This window comes from Fusarium sambucinum, chromosome III (genome assembly GCF_050947815.1).
Source record: "Fusarium sambucinum isolate potato_lamoka chromosome III, whole genome shotgun sequence".
Classification (NCBI taxonomy): Eukaryota; Fungi; Ascomycota; class Sordariomycetes; order Hypocreales; family Nectriaceae; genus Fusarium; species Fusarium sambucinum.
This window is the reverse complement of record NC_139292.1, coordinates 7,377,228-7,399,569: the sequence shown is the minus strand read 5'-3', so window position 1 is coordinate 7,399,569 and position 22,342 is coordinate 7,377,228. Positions and strand designations below refer to the sequence as shown.

Below are 22,342 nucleotides of genomic sequence, written 5' to 3'. Positions count from 1 at the left end.
CAGACGCAATTGCCTGCTTGAAGTGCTTCTAGAATCTGTCGACAGTCCAAACTGCTGCCAGAAGTCATCGAAGTTCTTCGCGATCTTGGCATGAAACATTTGACCTTTGTTAACGCTCTTCAGCTGACTGTAATGATCATCATTGCCCACGATCACATCAAAGCTAACAAATTACCTTGCTAATCCTTAGTTGTGGTGCCCATTGCACGCCGCCGCCATGGACAATAACGATTTAGCCTGTCTTGAGGCAATGGGGTTGCCAGCCCCTCGATATGTGGCGCCATTGCCGTATTAGTTCATCCAGGATCGGGCTGGTGGTCTTCGGATTAACCAGTTGGCTAACTTGATCACCCCTTTGGGCTACGGTATGATCGTCCACAGTGATCACTTGTGCCTTCAACATATGTAATTCGGTTGGGCAATTTTGATAACAAACCCTAATAACATATGAACAAATCTTAACCCAGATATAGTTTTATAGTGGGGGTGTGTGTGCCATGACTAGACAAATATTGAATTTATCTGCTCATCATCAGGCTTGGTTATGAATGACCTTAAATGCAGCGCGTCGTGGTTTATTCGAGGCTTGTTACTGGTCACTATCATATCACCTTTCTGGGCCACCTGAACTCACAAACATGGCAGCAAATATGGTGTTATGGTAGTACAAATGGAAGTCATGATTTCGAGAAAGATGTTTCCTTCGTGTCGATACGTTGCCACCTTTTCCACCTGCCACTACCGTTTCCTTCTTACTCCCCACTATGGACAGAGGCAGCATTCGCCAACAACGTTGCTACACTGCTGCTGCTCGAAATTCCAAATAAAGGGGGAACAATCTTGCTACGACAAGGTACAGAAGACAGGTCGGAGGTATGAGGAAATATTGTAGCTTTGCACATGAACCGCGCCTGTACAGGTCAATGATCCTTCACTAGGTAGGACACTTGGTTAATAGTCCCACGTGGAAAGAATGTTTTTGCAGGCTGTAACCTAGTCGTGGATGGAACTTGAACGTAGCAAACTTCTGTATTTAACCTAGATAAGAGAAAACTAGAAGAAACTCACAAATTAATCTGCAAACGCCGCAAGACTGTAACATCTACCTTAGGTATTCGAATGTAACGTACAGCAATATTATATGAAGTTTCTCCCACGAGACAGAATGAAGTCCCCATTGAATGAGACTGTACGATTTCGATCTTACTCCTTCTTCTTCTTCCGATCCACATTATGAAGAGCAACCAGAACACTCGACGTTCCCATCCTTCTCGAAATACTTAGTGCCGCTACGACCTTGTCGGCCTGATAATCCAGGGTTTCCAGAATAACTGGAGCAAAGTCCGCCGTTGGAGAGCGAAGCAAAATCGCCAAACTAACAGTTTGGGTTGGAGTCACAACGACTCATACATTCTTCAATACTGCCCACATAAGTGTTGAAGTCAATCTTGTGGAAGAACGTGTTCGAATCAATGTTGACCGCCTGATCGCAGATGATTTCGAACTTGCAGCTGCATGTACTTGCTGCCGCGTAAGTTGAACAGACTGGTCCGACGGAGCGCGTTTCTGTTGCAAGCACGCTGGTCCGGTCGACATGGGTGGCCTCTTGGGTGATGGTGATAGTGTCTGGATCGGCAGTGGTGGACACTGAAGCCGTGCTGGCTTCGAGGGTTGTCGATTCCGTAACATCAGGCAAGCGAAGAGTTGCTGTGACTGTGTGTGTCTTGGCAGGGAGTGTAGTGGTGATAGTGACAGCGGGCCTGGTGGCGGTCACGACGAGAACCTCCGTTGCTGGTCTGGGACCAACAGTCACGATCTAGGGAGATCTGGTAGCTGCGATTGTAGTCACTTCAACACCCAGGCAAGCGCAAGCACTGCTGTATCGCTCAGGATCGGCACATGCGCTCGCGTAGGATGGGATGTCGGTGGGTTTGATGATGGATCCAGTTTCGGCAGCGATGTCGCGTCTTACAAGATTACTGTAGTAAGTAGTCTCGGTGGTAACATAGAGATGTTAGTAATAGTCACTTTTAACTACCAGTATGGAACACGTACGTGCTGCGGTCGGTCTCGACAACTGTTCTGGTCTGTTTTGATGTTAGTCGTCTCTTCTTGTCAGTTCAAAGTCCGGAAATACTCACGTTGACCTGGGTTTGTTGCTCAGGATCCGGTGTCTGAGGATGGTGTTAGTATCGGCGAAACACAGTTCTGTTGATTGCATCCAGCACCTACCACAGTGACAGTGATCGTCTTGACCGGAGGGGTAATAGAAACAGTAAAGGTCTCAGGCTCGAGTGTACGAATGGTAAAGGTACTGCGAGATATCAGTTTTGTTCGATACAATCTCTATCATATAACCTACAACGCATCTGGCTGTGTCACCGTTGCTTCATCCGTCTGAGGACCCAAAGTCTCGGTATCAACCAGGGTCAAAGGCGATTGCACTCCATATGTCTCGGTGACAGTGGTCGGCGCATGGACCAGAGTGTACTGTAGAAACGAGGAGCAGTCGCTTTCGTGCTCTGCCTGCATTCGCTTGTGTTTGCAGCTCGATAGTCTTCCGACGGCTCGGTTACATGCGTCCTGATAGATGAAATGTCAGTACATGAAACGAAACAAACTTCTGTGGTGGGCCTTGGTACAGGTGCACAAGTAGCTTGGCTTGTCGCATCCGCAGTCGCTGTATCGATGGTGATTCGTAAACCTGCGGATACCACTGCAAAAAGCAGGGAAGAAACCAGTGCCGTTCTCATGACGATGGCAATTGACAATAGTTACAGACAAGTTGAACCGCAAATTGGTGGGCAAAATGAGGGAATGTGATTGTTAAAGCATTACAGCTGTAAACTAACACTGGATAGTATCATTATCGACCCCTTTCGTTAGGCTGCCCCACGAAATTGCATGGGCTGCATTGGGTATAAGGCGTCACCTATCAGCCCTAGCATCTAAGACTATCGATCTTTAGTCGATTCAGATATTTCCCAGCCAACAAGCTCACAGCCCAACGGATTTTTTACTCGATGTGATTTCATCCATTCTCAAGACTAAGATCAAATGGGTTGATCAGCCCTTGCTTGAAGAAACATCTCCCAATGGTTTGCGACCATACGGCGACCTTTCAGTTGGCCGTCTGCCCCAATCTCTACTCCGACGATTCATGTCTGTGGAAAACAACGCGCTTCCCGTTGCGCGTGGCTTTCGATGTCATCGTTTCCGTTCCCCAATCAGATTGTTTCAGCCACGAGCCCCATGAGCAAATAATTGTCCGATGACGACGGGAGTATTCCAAAAAGAAGGCCCAGCTCGCTCGAAGACCATTTATTGTTCAATCGTTCAACAAGATTTCTGTTCCATGAACTTGTACAAAATATCACAATCAGCAAAATTGATTTAAAGAGATCTCTAATGCTTATGTTTGGTTTTTGCATTAATGGGCTCATTAGCCTTATCTGGGCTGAAATAAGGTTCTCGCAGAGCAGCAGGAAAAAAAGGTATGAAAGGCAAAAAACATACAACAGCGGGGATTCGCTGGTCGTCACCGACCCAACTACTAATCCGCCCCTTACTAGCTTGACTATGGGAGAGCGGACGGGATCCCGTATTTTCTAATAGGTATGGTCGTATGTGATTGAGGTAGAACTAAGTCAACGTTATAAGCGAAGATCTGCGTGGATATGCCATGCCATTCATTCTGCTACTTTATTGTCGCTCCGCGTTGCGGAAGGACTTTCTCTACCATCACCCATCATCTGGCCGCTTGACAATCATGGAAGGGATCCGGATACTACCTTTATCGACTTCGTCCGTGACTAAATCTTTTGCCATTCCCTCGAGTATATTGCGATCCAGTTCCAGCTCCGACAATGAAATCGTAAACGTGTCTTTAAGTATACTCATCTTGTCACCGTCGGCAAACTGCCCCAAGAACCTCATCCGCTAAAACACTTAGTAATTACTAGCAGATAGGATAATGAATACAACATACCATTTGGAAGAAAACTTTAGCACGTGCATCATCACGAGTTATGTTATACCACTTGCTCAAACCACGACCAATCTTGCTCATATCTATTGCCAATTTTTGAATCTTGGTAGCAAACACGGTATGCTCTTGCTTTGTCAAGGGGAGATTTCTAATGCCTCCATAATTTGGTTGCCGCATCATCTCCTGGACAATCTGCTCGAGATGTTTCATGATCTCATCCGAGGTTTGAAGTTCTGCCCGCTCTCTAGATTGTGTCTCGCCCGCTATGTTGTTATGGCCGGCTCCGATGACACTGTTGCGATACACGTTGTAGCTACCTTCAGAGTGGTGGATGTGGCCGCTGGCAGTGGTATGTCTGGCGTTCTCGTAGATTGTGTCTTGCATCTGGCCGAGGATGGTGTCAATGTGGCGAAAGTCTTTCTGGGTGCAAGCGCTGGGCATCTGTAGGTTCGCTGTTTGTATAATATGGAAACTAGGTTCGCCAGGTATCTGATCATCATGATTAACATCGCTCTCAACAATCGGCTTCGACTGCTGAGGTGACAATTGCCCTTGCCCCTTTTCATCTTTCTGAGGCTGTTGATTTGGCTTTGTCACATTAGGTCTGAGGGGTCTATATACTGATTCCATTTGTTTATATCGCGGGGAATTTGGAGAACCTGCCAGGAAATCTCTTTAGGCACGTCCATCGAATTATTCCTAACGAATGGCTGTTCTGAGTAAGTCTGAGAAGCCCGGAGTTCCTCTCGATTGGTTGATGCCTCACGATGAGGATCTTGAGAAAGGTTCGAATTATTCATCTTCGAAACGAGCATGTGTCTGAGTTTTGGCTTTGAAGCCACAGACGTAGTATGTTCCGTCCTCATATGACTTGCGAGAGCTGATTTCGACGGAAAAATGGGATATCGGCATCCAGGAACCGCACATTGGAATCTTCGAATGTGCTCACGTTCATGTTCCTTGAGAAGATCAACAGTGTGGAAGCCAATTGTTGCGTATGAGCATGAAGCCAGCCGGCAAGTGAAAGCGGCAGTTCCGAAATTGGCTTTGAATGATTCCAATTCGTCGGAAGATAGGCCGTGGTAATAGGTTTCGCCAAGCGAGAACTTAACCAGCTCCTGGTACGATGCCAGTAATATCTCGACGTTATCATAAACGAGCCGTGTTGTCGAACTCGGCTGTTCTCCTTCGTTATCTCATCACATGGTGAGTACAATGTTGAAAGGATATTGGGCAGTGATCTCACCATGGACTTGCAACACTCTGGATTCGAGGCACTCAAGGGATCTTGATCTCAAGGCTCGGTCGACGTGTTTCTGAAGGACTCGGTATTGTTGTAGGGCCTCAAGCCTCTTATCTACATGGTTCATCGTCAAGTCGTCCGTTGTACTTGTCACGTATTGTCGTTCCAACTCGTCCGCCAGTTTACAACCAAGACTGATCAAAGCTTTCGATGAATTCTCTGAGGTTCCGTTACTCGAACTGACACATGATAACAGATACTCAGTCCAGAACTCTGTGGCATAAACGTGGAATCCGTGAAATCCTTTAGCTACCCGGAGAATCTTATCATGTTCTGGGTATGTATGGTCGAAGTATGTGAGCCCCGAGAGAAGGCAAGCTACAGTAGCTACTCCGTGCTCCTCAAGGGACTGTCTCTCTTCAAGGACTATGGGTTGCGAGGAGGTTTGAAGAAACCTATCCCACAGTCAATAGGAATTCTATATTTAGGCTCGGTCTACTTACTCTTTCACAGAATTGTGAATGAAAGCCAGGGTTGAATCCCTCCTTTCTTCAATAAGTGTGCCAACTGTGTCAATTACATAAGCAGGCACCAAATCATGGACCTCGTGGCCACCAGAACTAAACGTGATGGCAGAAATAAGCTCTGCTTTGCGTAGTGGCCTCTTAGCAAATGCAATCCACCCTAGGATGCACCTTATCCGGTCCTCTGAGCGATGATCCAGCCGGGCCAATACTTGGGTCAAGATTCTCTGGTAGCTAGTAATATTGTTAGTAAATGGTATCATAAATAGAGATACACTTTATCATACAAATCACTGAGTTTCCTTGGGAACTGATTCACCGATTCTTTGATCTCGTGACGACCGAAGAAGAGGTTACTTGAGATATAATCCATGACAAGTCGAGCGTAGAGAAACATTCCTTGCAAAGGTGAGGTGGTGTTATAGAAATATTGTGCATGGGAATCAATAGTTACTTACCATCAGACTTTGTCACGATTAAGTCCTGGATTTCCATGACCTCGGTACGTTGTAAGTTAAGTTGACGAAGCTTCATGTCCATCAATGTGAGTCTCTGACCAACATACTGACGAACTGCCTCATTTAACACAGATTTCTCCTCACTCAGAGACACAATCTGCTTCCTCATGAGTCGATCTAACGGAGTTGAAGGTGGACGGCTGGAAACCAAGACCTTACAGGCGGTACTTCCTGGAACCACAGGCTTAGAAGTAAGTCTGTTGATTAGTCGCACTAAACGTAGCTGTTTGTCGGAATCGCATTCATCCAGTCCATCTATGATGACCCACACATACTCGACCTTACTGGGCTCACTTGACATACTTGCAAAAAGTTCTTGAAGCAGGTTCTCAAGAATTGGAGTCGACGGTGATTTCTTTTCCATGACACATATCTTGTAAACATGGGCAGACAGATCTGCATCCCTCCGAAGGATCTGTAGAAGCAACGACTTCAATATTTGTTCATGCATAGTCGAGGTTGCATAAACATATGTGCAAAAGTGACAGATCACAAACCTGGTCTCTTTCAGAAAGTTAACAAGCTGGGTGCACAAGACGCTCTTTCCAGTTCCGGCCGATCCTTTCAACCACAATGCTGGCGTGTTTGGCTTTGATTCAGCCCAGGATCTGATGCTTTTGTTCTTGAGTATCCATCCGCAAGTTCCTTGATACTTTTCAACTTCGGATGTTATCGAATCGACGATGGCCAGTTGATCGACATCGTTAACCTTGAGCCAAGACACGATGGACCCATATTGCCTTGCACTGTGCTCGTTATCCTCTTGTCGAACTCGCGTTTCACTCTCTTCTCTCCATTTGCGGATATCGTCTCGCATTTTCTTGGCTTGGGAGATGTCGTGGGCGTTGGCTTCAAGATCGAGGAGGGTACCGTGATGCTTCAAATCCTCGATGATGTTTCCGAACTTCCTTTCGAAACGCCCCCAAGAGGCGGAAAATATCAGTTTCCAACCTGAATGCTATTAACAAAACAACTGAGCGAATTAAATTAAGACAACATACCACTTCGGCGAACAAATTTGTAGGCATATTTATGAAATTTGAGAATATCTGCATAAAATACTGCCACCGTCTGCTGGAAGTCAGGTTCATTGATGAGTGCAGTGCTGAGAATCTCAAACCGCTTCAACGACTCGGCAATACTAGCATAACCTTTGATGATCTGTTCAAAGGCTTCGACGAACTCTGATGATATCCGCAAGATGAGAGTGATAGGGGCCCAAATCCAAGGTAAGTACGGGGTGCCGTTACATAGCACGTCGACCACCTTGGAATAGTGTTCGAGACCTCGGAATAATGGCATGAGGCGGCGCATGTTTCGGAGAGATTGCCTAGCAGCCAGCTGGTTCTCAATTCTTAGTGCGGCTTCACGGACATCATGCAAGGCCGTCTTGGAGAAATTCTGCCTGTCTTCCGAACTAACAGTGCGATCCAGTTCATCGTAGGCAATCTTGATCGTGCTCTTGGCAAGAGCCGACACGGTTTGGTTCAGTGGCATCTTGAGCGTTCCTGTCGACGATCAAATCTCAGACAGTCAGGCAAGGAGACATCACAATGATTGCTCACTTTATGTTGAAGTAAGGGGGCCTCGTTCATAAATATGCAGGCTGCCAACCAACAACACAGCCACCACCAAATCTGTAATTGCTTTTGAAGTGATGATGTTGGTCTGCATGTGGCAACATTTGCACCAATCAATTCATCACTTAAGCGCCATAACACTGTAACACAACAGGGCTATGCGCAAGGCAGATAGCGAACCTGAGAGCCTTATTTTGGGCGGTGAGGCGTTGTCTCAGAGTCGGCTGAGCCTGAAAATTTCCCTTTTTTATTGCAAAGGCTACAAAACCTACCTTCCTTTCAATCCGTCACTTCATTTCTTTTGTATGTCTTCCTGTGCCCACTATTGCGTAGCGTCTCCCGTACTTTGACTTGCTTGCCACAGATGGTGCTGGATCCAAGTATGAGCCAATGGCCCAAGCGGCGACGATTAGACCATGGTGAGGAGCAAGTCCAAAGAAGCGATCCTCAATATCCAACAACTTGGAGTCAGTCTGAGGCCCAATTTCAAAGATTACCAGCGGCGACAGCTCAACAACATCATGAGTGGAACCCATACGGTAATGTTCAAACTGCATGGAACGAGTATTCGGAAAATGCTACGCCAGTCCATAATGTGATGAATTACCACATGGGTAGCTGGAACGGTTACCCTTACAACCAACAAAATACTATTGGAATCGAGCCGAGATTTTCCTGTCCTCATGATTTGGTCACACAATGGCCTTCGTACTCTAACGTTCCTCTTCACTCCCATGCTCTTTTGCAAACACATGAGCCATTACAAATACAACTGCCATTGCAAACACATATACCATTGCAAACACATATACCATTGCAAACACAAGTGCCAATGTTCGAACCATCATACCAGCAGTTTCCTCTCTATGGGAATCTCACGGATCAGCCGACTACTGGCTTCCAACAATGGCCAGAGCCCCTTATGGGAGATACACCATCACAACCACTTCCGTATCATGACGATCTGTATCACAATGCGACAATATGCATTGATTCTTCTTCGGCACTGCCATATCAGGATGCAGGAGTTGGTGAGGTTGTATGCTTTGGAATGGTGAGTAACAGGTTATGACGTTCATCGCAAAAATATTGACTCCATAGATCCCGTCTATCGCTGCCAAGTGTGATCATGGAGGAACAACTCAGAGTTTACTGACATCATTCCCTGTCGAGCTACAGAGTTCGACTCGCTTCTCTGGCAAGGACTTAGCCAACATGTCCGGACAGATACCACCGGAGTATAGTCAGATGATACAAGACCTCCTCAACGAGACATGTCTTGAACTTCACGTCTCGTGCATCCTTGGTGGTTTTCATGCTGCGGACGCCAAATCACCACGAGGTTCAACAATCCCATGCAACTTGAACATCTCAGTTTATGGCCCTGTGGAGATTTTTGAAGAGTTGGGAAAGTGGTTTGAGCATTACCAGGTGTACTTACAAGATCCTCGAGAATGCCACCTCGACGTCAGATACTGTAATCCCCACCGACTTTCAACAGATGATATTTCTAGTTGTCCGCTACTGTCTGATGTCGTTTCACAGAGCTCAAGGTCTCTAGAGTTGGAGTCCGTTGCTCAACAATCTGACCTACTAGACGAACTATGCAGCCATGAGAACCTCGAGGAAGCTCCCCAGCCCTCGGTCATCAAGCGGGACCTGAAACGGTGAGTAGTTCATCTAGTCTTGTACTTACTCGCGAAACTGAAGAAAGACTAGGCATCAGAAGCAAGCCTTAACGTTCATGGTCCGCCGTGAACAAGGATGGGCGTTCTCTGGCCAAGATCCAGATATCTGGGAGGTTAGAGATACTAATCAAGGAAGGCAGTGAGTTCAAACCATCCATTTACACTACTGATTCGTTGACCTATCTTGTAGCTTCTTGAACCGTGTCTCCGGTGCTTCCCAGGTAGAAGAACCGCCTCAATGTTACGGAGGCATTGTCGCAGACCCTATGGGACTCGGAAAGACTTTGACTATGATAGCATTGGTGGCAACAGACATGGACAACCAGAACCGAAATGACAATAGTGGCGAGGAGTTTGATCAAACTGTACCAACTACTCTGATTGTTGTGCCACCGTCTTGTGAGTCCGAGTTACCATCCACACGAATGCAATTAGACTGACATTTCCTAGTGATAGGGACTTGGGAGGAACAGCTTCCTGCGTACGTGCTAACGCTCCATCTGAGTACCTAGGACTAACATTTTAGTAGGCACGTCATGGAGGACGGCTTGACTTGCCACCTATATCACCAGAAAGGTCGAAAACTAGCCCTCAGCAAGCTGGATACAACTCATATCGTCTTGACGACATACCACACCGTTTCATCTGAGTGGGACTCCCTAAACAAGGGGAAAGAATCTGTCCTATTCTCTGTTTGCTGGAAAAGGATCATCCTCGATGAAGGTAAGTTCATTAGACTCAATATCAACGTATGCTCCCACTAACAATTGCAGCACACATTATCCGAAATGGCAACTCGCGAATGTCTCAAGCCATCTGCGCGTTGGAGTCAAGGTCTCGTTGGGCCGTCACTGGTACCCTTGTCCAAAACCGTCTCAGCGACCTCGCCAGTCTGTTCAAGTTTATCAGAGTCCATCCATATACAGATCGGAGATGTTTTGAAGCCGATATCTCTCGTCTGTGGAAGATTGGCGAGTACCAGGAAGCCATCAAAAGACTGAAGCGTCTTTCAAAGTGTCTCATACTCCGACGTGACAAAAGCACGATCAGTCTTCCTCCCAGGCAAGATCTGCAATGCCCTGTCAATTTCAGCCCGGAAGAACAAACTTTATACGACAATTTGCGCGAAGATACTAGGATCAGTATAAACGAAGCCATGAACAAGGATTCAGATTCCCTTAAACCAGGCGGTTATGTCCATATCCTACAGCGAATCGAGGCATTACGGCTCATCTGTAACATTGGACTTCATTACCACACGAGGCATAATAAGTTCATTTAAAACATTCCAGGAGCCGACGAATGGACGGGAGCTGCCCAGACTGCCTTCAATATGCAGCGAGAGATGGTTTCCATGACTTGTTTACGGTGTTCGTCTGTATTGGACATTACTGAGACAGTCTCAGACAACACAACCACTGCCTCTCATAATCCTCTGTTTTTCAGTTGCCTTACTTTTGTCTGTCCTGAGTGCGTACAGAGGTCTGGACAGAATGTCGATTGCGGCCACAAAGGGGGTTGTGCCGTGGCCCGAATCTCGATGAGTGGCGAATCTCTCGACGCGACTTTGTCTGATATGCAGCCGCAGACGAACATCACCCTGCCCTCCAAGGTGAAAGCTCTGATCACAGATATCAGTGATCTACCATCATCCGAAAAATGGTAACAATTCCCTGTATCTTAGTCAATAATGGATCCTAATAACTCATAGTGTTGTTTTCTCAACCTGGAGACTAACGCTTGATATCATCGAAGCTGGCTTAGCACAGTCCTCCATCTCAAGTGTCCGGTTCGATGGCACGGTGCCACCAAAGAGTCGACAGAACGTTGTGGACAAATTCAGGACTGACCCATCCATCCGTGTTATGCTCTTGACATTGTCTTGCGGTGCGGCTGGGTACGTGATTCCCCATCAGCCCCTTATTTCGTTAGAGATCGAGACTACTAATCCTGTCCAGTCTGACCCTGACGGAAGCTACTAGAGCCTATCTCATTGAACCTCACTGGTATATTCACCCTTTCGATACAGAAACACAAAAAAGTTACTAGACTAACAAATTAGGAATCCGACCACCGAAGAGCAAGCCCTTGCGCGTATTCATCGTATTGGACAGACACAAGAGGTCACCACCGTACGATTCTTTATGCGCGACTCATTCGAACATGTACGTAAATTGAAAGTTATACAAGGCATTTCTGACAATAAAACAGCGTGTAATCCAGATGCAAGAAGATAAAAAACATTTGGCAGGACTGTTACTCTCGCCCGATGAGGATGGCTATAAGACTGAGAACCTGGGAAGGCTACAGGTTTGTCGTCAACGGATTGTGTCTAGAAGCCTATTTACTAATAAACAACAGGCATTATCATCTCTGTTATAACGGACTTACTTGATGGATTTTTTAACACATACGGGTCCTTAAGATTCGAAAAAGGGAATTTGCAAGTTTTAAGGTTGGTGTTGGAATTGTAAAGAATGTGGGGACGGCTCTATGGAACCAATCGAGATAAGTGTTATACTACAGCGAGGTCTAGGGGTGTTACGGGGGATTTCCCCTACCACCTTAGTCATCACTTTAGAGGGCTTAACACAGCGCTTTCCGCTGTGTGCCCTGCCGTAACAACTTAGCCTAATTAACAACCTTCGTGTACGCATGTAACCTTTGCATTTTCATGGTAATAAGACTGGGACTACTTTAAATATCTTTCAAGACTGAACTACTGGATTTCTTCTGCGTATCAAGGCATATATCCAAACTCTCTTCTCCCAAAACTTCAGCACCGCAGGGCTAGAAGCTAGTGACGCATCACCCAAAGAATATGCTGCGGCGGAAACCGAAAACCTGAACACCGAGTTCAGCTGCATAGCTCGCGAGCTACAAAGAATTAGAAACCTCATCTCTGTAACCTGCTAAGGCGGCACGAGAAATAAACTCCCCGTATCGCAATACGGATAACTTAGAGTACCGCGGGACTCCAGAGTAAGCAGGAAGTACGCGCACCTAAAACAATAACACCAAACTAGAACCACAACCCCCCAGAATCTCACAATAATACGCTGGCTAGAAACAGGAACTCTTAGAAACAAACCAATTACTGAGAAAGGCAAACCGGGTAAATAGCATGGCGAACTAGATACCCGCTGCCTACTAGACGCCACGGCCCCTGGGATACACTGGCAGATTAGTAAAACCTGGAGTCTGGCTGGACATACCATACTAAACACCGTAGAACTTCCTAGAGCGGCTATAACACCGGATACTGAACTTGCTAGCAGGCCTGGCTAAGATTAATGGAAACTGGATACTGGCTATAAAATCACACTGAAGCCCCTAGAAACTGGAACGTAGAACTGGACAAACCCCTTATAGACCAAGTTAGCCTAGCTGGAAATCCTATACTCCTATAGATACTTAAAGTTGAGAAATTAGGTCTATTTCTGGCACTATCTGGATAGGACTAGACATTGGCATCTGAGCCACTATTCTAATACTTATATAAAAATTTAAAATTTTAAAAATTCTAAAAATTCAGAAGTCTAGAATAAAACTCAAACTGGTAAATAAAACTTAAACCTAGAAACTCTGGACCTCGCTGGCCGTGGGATATGCTGACCTGGTGTCTGCTAAGCTGGCCTCAGATTAAAACCTAGTACTTTGGCTAGACTAAGCTAGATAGCAAGACAATACGCTAGATACCTAGGAACTTAAACTTAAAATTCCAAAATTTTAAGACCCTAAAGAGTGGATACTAAGTCACAGTCGAAGTCCATGGAAAACGGTAGCCAACTCCAGCTCCTAGATATACCTAGAATCGATTTTAAAAGTCCTAACTTTAAAAAAATCGGATTTGGCACCTAGACTATAAATAAGCGCCAGAAACTTTGATTTTCTATACCACTGAACTTCACCAACTTACACTATAATACCAGGTAGACACAAGCCCAGCAGAGATACTTCTTAGAGGCCACTAAGATACATTTTCAGAGAAGTTATGCCTAGATAAGTTCTTACTTTAGATTATTTACTCCGGTTACTAGGAAGTTACACTGGCCTGGTCAGTGGTAACTTTACGCTCGGGAAGGCACAAGTAAACAGAACACTACCACTTAGAGTTCGTATTCGGTATATACAGTAGCGCAATTACCATACTTTAACAAAGCCACCGAGGAAGTTATACCCTAGTGGCAGAGACAGTCAAAATAAACCTTAACCCCGCCCCCCTAACTCTCCATCATTATTATCCTACACTATCATCACACCGGAGAGCACGACTTATTCCTATCTCCCATCCCATCAGCAATCATCTGGACGCAGTAAGTAGAGTCCGCAGACTGGGTCTTTATAAGTAAAGATCACCTTAACTATACTGCCAGCCAAACTTTATTGCCCTTTGGGTCTGCTGTGAACTCTCCCTGCTTCTTTACACCAAGATTACCTAGCCCTAAGATCCTATCTTCTAAGTCTTCCCTATTTATTCCACAAGCACCGGGAACTCTATCACTTAAACCACAATCATTCTTCAACTCTTTGCTGCCACCGTCTATCCCGCCATCTGTTAGCGAACATTCGTTAACCTTAGAACTTGCATAACTTGATCTAAGCCCTAAACTTCCCCGCCCTAAGTTCACTATAAGCGGCCGCAGGAGTGAGATTATCTTCTCCGGAAAACCTGGTAATTGCAAGTCACACGTTTTCGTTACCTACATCAGAAAGAAAATCCAGCAAGAGAATCCTAATCTCATGGAAAATAATAAGCAGGATAACAAACTAAAAAATAAGTTTCTTAAGCAAGCTTTCCAGCAGGGCCTTGCCGGCGCTACACTATACTAGTTTAAGGAGGAACGGCTAAGCAATAAAACTTTTAAGGAGATCGCAATCCTATTCAAAGAAAAGTACCAGAACATTTCAGTACAATATAACAGTTCGCTAATCGCCGAGGCACACCAACTTGGACAGATGCCTCGCAAGACACTCTAAGACTTCATTCAGCGGATATAAAGCTTATACCACCGAATTCTACTAACTTACCGATCTATTCTGCTTATAAACGCAATTCACCGAATAATAGACGAGCACCAAGATAAACGCCTGCAAGAGCATATTCAAGATCGTCTCTTTGCTGCAGGACTCTAGGATAATAGTAATACTGCACCAGAACTTACCTTTAACTAACTCTACCGAATGATCTAGGACTGCCATAGCAGTTCCGACGAAGTTCTGAAATAACCTGGCACTAAGGAGCACTTACCTCTACTACAGAGTTCCAAATTCACTAAATACAAGAAAATAGAGCAACTGCTCTCAAAGCTCGCTAAGACTTAGCTAAAGTTTACCGAGACGATGGCAGAGAAACAGAATAATGCTCAGAACCTATCTTTCGATAAGCCAGGTAGAAACCGCTAGGCTAGGAACTTAGCCCAGAACAATCAGAATATATAGCAGAACAATTCCTATAATCCAGTTTGCAGTAGGATATGAGACGGCAACTTCAGGGATCAGGGTAATCTACGAGATAAACGATTCTGGTGGTGTTTCAATTATACTAAGTGGGGTCATAAAAGTTCCGACTGCCCCGTGGCCAAGAACAGAGAGCGCTAAGCAGCGAACTCTAACTACTTCCGAGAGCACTAAGAATAACTTATAGGTAAATGAGCACGAACACTTCAGGCGGAGCCTCTGGCTGCTATTAAAACTGTCCTAAGTTTTAAATTACCTAGACCTCCGGCCAGTTTCATGGCAACACCAGATCTTCAGCACAAGCACGGAATAACATCGCTGGCTTCCACGGATAGACGCGCCCTTATAGGGCCCTTTCAACCTAACGCCAACTTTAACCAACCATAGCGCCCTGATATAACGCTTCCTAAACCCTGGCATCTAGAGCGGAGTGTTGCTTAGCCTTGGCCTAACACCAATAAACCTTGGCATCTACTGGAGGTCAGAGCTGCAACCCGTAGGATAGCAAAGTCTTACCCATAGAATCCACCTGCTGCAGGAATCAGGAAGAGTACTCATAGTAATAAGGACAGCATAATCAACAATGAGAGATTGAGAGGGCTAGCAGAGGCAGTCGCTAGCCATCCTGACTAGGTTTATGCAACTCTGCGTCAAAATAATTCCTTACCTCCTCCAGGTCCTCAGGTGGTTGAACTGCAGGAAGAGGATAAGGTTACGGTGCCAGTCCCAGAGAATATGGATGTCAAGACACCCGGGGAAATAATAGATACTGAGTTCGCCAGACTCTAGCCTAAGTTGAAACCTCACATCGACAAACAAATGGCCCAAGCCCAGCAGAGTAATCCTGGGAAGCAGAGTTCAGAGTCTACCAAGAAGCCACGGTACCTGCTAGACAAGATTCAAGCAACAGAATAATACAACATTCCAATATTTAAGATCAGGCACCACCTAAAAGATACTCCAATTACCTTAAGCATATTAGAACTACTCTAAATTGCACCATCTATTCGACAACAGCTATCGCGGCTTATACAGTGCCGCCGAAAGCTAAAGGGCTCCCGATATGAGGAAAAGTTAGTAAACTTCCTAGCGCTATTTAAGAAAATTATAGAAATAGAGATAAACAAGGAACTAGTTAAAACACTGGCGTCGACAGAGGTATAGTATTACAACTTGGTACAAGAAGCGGATTCTAGATGCTTGGCTATCCATCCAGATAGCGGCCTACCTAAGGAAGCAATAGCCACCACGCTGGGCTACATCACTAGACATCTGGGAGGATATTGCACTAAGGTAATACTCTTGGATAGCGGATCGGGAGTGAACTTAGTGAACAGGAGTTTCTTATTAAACAACGGACTACGCCTACTTAACCTCACAGAGAGGGAACCCATCAGACTGGCCAACAATAAGATTATTTATATTAATCAGTTTGCACTCTTGGAACTAATCATTAGAAATGTTCTAACTATAATCACGGTATACTTAATCGATAGCAACAGTAACTAGGATCTACTGGTAGGCTATCTATAGTTACGAAGAATTCAAGCTATTAAACACTATGCAGAGGAGAAGATTATCGTAAGAGGTATCAATGGCCGGCGCTTAGTGCTAGATATTATACCTTGCCCAAAACGATACAGGCCTGCATAACAGAATAGGGAAAGCCGTCTAGCCTACCGATATAACTAGTCTCATAGAGCAGTGGAAGATAAAGTTATCTATATGGAAGACAATGCTAAAATACTATAAGAGGTTAAAGGGATTTTGGCCGAACTCTATAGAATAATCCAAGGAACCGCGGAATAGATCAATGGCCTGGGAAACTGATGGCTACCGTCGATAACTCTGAATTGATAGACTGGCAAACCGAGAGATAGAGCAAGGAAGATATTATTACTACCGAGGATATAATAGACCAAGACAACGAAGTATCTACTACTAAAATTACTAAGGATTCCTATTATATTCTAGACCCTAAACATGAATGTTTTATGAAAGTTTCAAGTAAATACTGGCGCCAAGATGTTAGAGTGAGGCCGGAGTTACCCCGAGCCAGCGCTATTCAATTACCCTGCTACCAGGCATATGTTGAAGATGAACCTTTGTCCTGCAATATCACCGTTATAGGGGACCTACTGCGCGAGGACCTTGCGTCTACCGGCGCTGCTTACCTTCTTTCAGATTCTCACCAAGCATTATTTTTACTGCCATCGTGTTCTTTATGGCCTGTAAAAACTCTCCCTCCAATTATAGAGGAGGCGGCTAAGATTTTGCCTGCTGCATAAGATTCGAAATCACTCCCACAAGAAACCGAAATATACAATGAACCGAAACCTAATGCCTGCCGCTACCAATACCGATCTCTATACGCGAGAATCGATAAAGATAATCTCTCTCCTATATCTAACTTAGCCGTCTAGCGAGCAGGAGGCAAAAACCGAAACCTAATACTACCACAGGAATTAGAACGAGGATCTCCGGCGCTGAGGCCTGAAGCCTTAATACCAGAACCAGAATCTTTAAATCTGGAACACAAGCAAAACACTACACCACGGCTATAAACCTAGATACTCCTCTGGGAAACTGCAGAATAAAAATATAAAACACAAGATCACTAACCTAAACTCTTAGAGAGTATACCAGTGCCACTAAAGTAGACTACGACATTGGCTACTGAACTGGCTAGCTAGATACTGGCAATTGGTAAAACTGAGGAGAAGGCCTAGACACTGGACCCTAAACTAGACTAGAGAAGCTGGCCGCTGGTTAGAGTGGCGTGATAGAAGATATTAGATACTGGCTTACTACTGGAAACTCTGGAAATGGATAATGGATACTAGATACTACCTACTGAAGGCAATCTAGCTAGCCTGGAAAACCTTACTGCGGATAGGATATACTGAATACTGGATTTTAAGAATAAGTTCGCAGATATAGAAATTTTCGGATTTTAATAGATATACCTAGCTAATCATAAAGTGGCCTATCTGGTAGCGGATAGATAGACTTAGACAGATAGCGCTGAACCGGGAGTTAACTCTCTGAGTTACCTTGGTGCTGGTGGCATTAACTTGGTAAAAACTCAAAAATTGAAATCTGAATTTCTAAGTGGCAATAAGAACTTTGAACCTATGAAGCCTGGTAAACCTTAGAACTCACCGGCCTGGGATATGCTAATGCCGTATCTACTTAGCATGGAAAACGATAAACATAAGTACTTAGTCTGGCAAGGGCTGGACAGCAGGCAGATAGACTAGGATATAGACGAACTTATTTAAAAATCTGAAAATTTTTCGATTTTAAGATCTTTAGGGTCTATCGATAAATCACAACATCAACGTTAAGATACACCTAGAATAGACCTACCAGCATTTATTATGGTAAATTCGAAAATCAAGGCTAACCCCTTAAGATTCCGAAAAATAGCCTGTCCACGCCAGCTTTCTACATTACCCCATAAAACCATCATTTCTTGGTTCACTAATAACCATATCAAGATCGGGGATATAGCCAAGATACCAGAACAGAAGTTCAAGGTTATGCAACTGTGTTACATATACAGGGATTGTTTTATCACTAGCATTAAGGAATTAAGATAAACCGACCTTATTGAATATTATATACCCCTGAAGAACAATGCATCACCACGATCAGTTCCCAACAGGAAGTATAGCCGCCGAGATATCAAGGCTGCCCAGGAGTTCCTGCCACCGATAGAGAGACACAGTCTAATTGCCAGGGGAGACAGCCCATGGGCAGCACCTACTACTTAAGTACCGAAACCTGGCACGCTAAAGCCAGAATAACCAGTCCCCCTGCAAATAGTTTACGATTACCGCCTAATCAATAATGATACTATTAAATCAGGTTACCCATATCACAATATGGACGTCAATCTTGATTCTATCTACTGCAGTCGCCCAAAAGTCTTCTCGCAGACAGATACTTCATAGGGCTTCTGGGGAATCTCTATCGCGGAATAAGATAAACTGAAAACTAGATTCCGCACTCCAAATAGCCTCTTCTACTACAATAATATGCCGATAGGACTAACAGGTTCACTAAATACCTATGTTTACTTTAGAGACCTTATATTTGGCCACCTCCACTTTAAAGATAGTATAGAACTTCCCTCTATATTGGGATACCTTAATAAACTCTCTACTACGTTCTTTATTTACGTCGATGATTATAATATCGCCTCTGAAACCTTTGATAAGCACTTTAAGTTTCTCTGGAAATGCTATTTCCCAAGAATTACATAGGCGCCGATTAGCCTGTCAGGAAAGAAAACAGTGTTGTTTAAGTCTAGCGTTAAAACTCTTGGATTTTCCATTAATGCTAACGGTATATGACCATTATTAAAACACCGGGAGAAGTTTGAGCGCCTGCAAAAACATTTTCAGGTGAACCTACCCCGCACTTAGGAAGATATCTAATAACTTCTTCACCTTATACTATTTGTCCGCAAGTTTATTCCGGGTTGCGCTAATTTGGTGCGCACTATTAAATCGGTGTTCTTTAAATAAATTTCAAAGATAATAAAGATGGGCAAGACTTTACTACAGATAACTAAGGTTTTGCGAGATAACCTAACTTGGACCACTAAAGCGCAGATAGCGCTTAAGACAATCTGCAACAGCATTTAGCGAAATGCAACCTCGGGCACAGATTCTTCAAAATAATTCCACCTGGCTACCAATGCCTCCGAGACAGATACAGGCGCCATACTCTGTCAACTTAATAAGATACCACCGGGAGACGAAATCTCTACAATAAACTTCAACAATATAAGAGTAATCATATAGATCAGCGGCAAACTCAACGACGCTGAACGACAATACACAATGCCAGAGAAAGAGATACTCGCTATTGTTAGAGCACTCAAGGAAGTGGAGTGGATAATCTTATATTCTGCTTATCCAATAAAAGTCTACACTGATTATAAAGGCATTATCGACTCGATAGCAAACGTTAGCCATCTTTACGGCAAGGTTAGCCGCTGGATTAAAATCCTTAGTGAATTTAACTTAGAGTTTATTCATCGTTCTTGTCAGGATAAACTACTGCGCCTAGCTAATGGAATGTCACGGCTGCCTGACGTATTGCGCGATAAGGCCAAACCAATTAAACTAAAACCAGGCTTCAAGCGAGTATTAAAATAATCGCTACCCACAGAACTTACGGTCCAATCCATAGAACTTTGCGCAAACATAATTCTGCCAGGAGGCAAACCGCCAGCCTCCTCACTAATTTCACTATCATACCCGTCTATAAGCCGCTGGCAGAATGAATTATAGTACTCCAAGATTGTTTCTATATTGCTCGGTAGTCCAAGCACTATGGAGAAGGGCCAGCAAAGACTCATAAAACGACGTATCCTAAGATATAGGATTGTTAACCAGATTCTGTATTATATCGAGAGTGATAAAACCTTGGCAGTTTGCGCAATTAAGACTAAGGTGCCGCTTATTCTTTAACAAGCACACAATACTTGCAGACACTTTGCAGTAAGCCTGACAATTAAGAAGCTCTAAGGACAATACTGGTAGCCATTACGATCCAGTAACACTGAAAACTATTGTCGCTCTTGCATAGTATATCAATAAACGATACCACAAGTTCCTAGAACACCACCGTCAAACATCTCACGCCTTGGGCCATAGGAGTTGGTAGGCATGGACTACTTGGGTCCTATTAACCCGCTATTATCTAAAGGACACCAATATATTCTTCTCACTGCAGACTATATAACGAAGTTTGTTAGCAGAGCCTACTATCTCGCTGCTAATAGAACTAAGGTTCTTAAGACTTAGGAATCAAACTGGGGCGCGACATTCAGCTAGCCACAAGCAATCTACTATGACAACGGCAGTCATTTCGCCAATATAACTTTCCAGGCCGCCACACTAAGACATAGAACACGACTTGAGTTTAGTCCGGTATTATACCCACAGAGCATAGGATTATTAGAACATATTATACAATTAGTGAAAACACAGTTATAGAAATAGGCTATAGAGCGAGAGGGGATTTTATTAGATCGGTGGCACTAGGCTTTACCACTAATCTTGGTAAACATAAACTGCAGACACGTTAAGAATCTAGGAACATCTCTAGCCATAGCGATATTCGGCTTCGAGCCATTCTTAAGATACCCAGGTGTCTTAGATACGCTTCCAGACGATAAGCACATAGAAAAGATTAATTTAGTATCCAGAAAGCTGAATCTGGCACATATCGACGCCAGAGAGGAACTGAGGATAGAAATTCAGGAGCACCGGAGTTCACAGGTAGACACTATATCACTAACACAACATCAACGTCTTAGAGCTGGCATGGTAGTCTAGGAGAAGCAAGATAAACTAGGCAAGTTGTATACGAAATTCCATAAGACCTAGGGAAACCTCTCTACAATTATTCAGCAGAGTTCAGATATCACCTACCTGGCATAGAATCTGGTAGGACCTCCAAAGGTCCGCAAGATCCACGTCGATAATCTAAAACCATACATCTCGAGGCTGGATCGTCTATATCTACCACCACTTGAGGATCTTATAAGGCGCGATAATAATCTTAATAACCGACAAATAATAGAGGACTTATTGTAGGATCACCCTGAGGATATCGGTTAACTTAGAGTATTAGATCGGTTACCAAACTGAGAGTTAGTGTATCCGGCTCTACGACATTCACATAATAGCGATAGAGCACGCTGGAATCGTTTAGGAAGTTAAAGTATATAATAATGGCAGTTAGAACTGGGTTCTACAACTTAGCGCTGTGGAATCAGGGTGCATAGACAGACTGCAAAATACGGGGTATTACTAATGAGGAAGGCAGTTAGGACATAGGAATATAGGACACTGGAATGGTCAATTAAGAACTGTTATATTATAACTATAGAGGATAATAGCCAAGGGAATCTTAGTGAGGAACTGAAGCAGTTTATTTCGTATTATGGTTAACACTATGAAGAGATGGGGGCAGTATGTTACGGGGGATTTCCCCTACCACCTTAGTCATCACTTTAGAGGGCTTAACACAGCGCTTTCCGCTGTGTGCCCCGCCGTAACAACTTAGCCTAATCAACAACCTTCGTGTGCGCACGTAACCTTTGCATTTTCAGGGGTAATAAAAGAATACAATTAAGTTTCTTAAATATGAATCATCTATTGAAACTGAATTGAATAACTGAAGCTTGTATCCAAGTCTCTTTCTCTGATAGGTGTTGCAGTTATTTGTTGTACAATTATTACTTCTCTCAGAAGGTCTGTATAGGGTATCTTGGAAGTCCGCCCGTAACCATTCAGGGGTTAACGGAGTGAATGAGTGGCA

The 22,342-nt window shown here is 44.3% G+C and overlaps 3 protein-coding genes across 3 annotated transcripts; 1 reads left to right on the top strand and 2 right to left on the bottom strand.

The window, feature by feature from the left end:
* Window positions 1–1,231: 1,231 nt before the first annotated feature.
* Window positions 1,232–2,753, bottom strand: FSST1_012643 (uncharacterized protein; the record flags this gene model as incomplete). Its single annotated transcript, XM_083235886.1, has 7 exons — window positions 1,232–1,375; window positions 1,430–1,796; window positions 2,056–2,087; window positions 2,142–2,174; window positions 2,233–2,314; window positions 2,363–2,490; window positions 2,643–2,753. The coding sequence occupies 7 exons, from the start codon at window positions 2,751–2,753 to the stop codon at window positions 1,232–1,234; spliced, it is 897 nt and encodes a 298-aa protein (XP_083082339.1).
* Window positions 2,754–3,741: 988 nt separating this feature from the next.
* FSST1_012642 (ATP-binding protein) lies at window positions 3,742–7,770 on the bottom strand (the record flags this gene model as incomplete). The annotated part of the gene is made up of 8 exons (XM_083235885.1): window positions 3,742–3,939; window positions 3,989–4,421; window positions 4,610–5,183; window positions 5,235–5,686; window positions 5,735–5,989; window positions 6,043–6,154; window positions 6,214–7,224; window positions 7,275–7,770. 8 exons carry the CDS (start codon window positions 7,768–7,770, stop codon window positions 3,742–3,744), a joined length of 3,531 nt encoding a protein of 1,176 aa, XP_083082338.1.
* Window positions 7,771–8,217: 447 nt separating this feature from the next.
* On the top strand, window positions 8,218–11,923 carry FSST1_012641 (DEAD/DEAH box helicase; the record flags this gene model as incomplete). The annotated part of the gene is made up of 13 exons (XM_083235884.1): window positions 8,218–8,907; window positions 8,955–9,520; window positions 9,573–9,680; window positions 9,732–9,940; window positions 9,992–10,022; window positions 10,071–10,264; window positions 10,315–10,776; window positions 10,948–11,203; window positions 11,253–11,438; window positions 11,500–11,547; window positions 11,604–11,706; window positions 11,753–11,851; window positions 11,903–11,923. 13 exons carry the CDS (start codon window positions 8,218–8,220, stop codon window positions 11,921–11,923), a joined length of 2,973 nt encoding a protein of 990 aa, XP_083082337.1.
* Window positions 11,924–22,342: the final 10,419 nt, after the last annotated feature.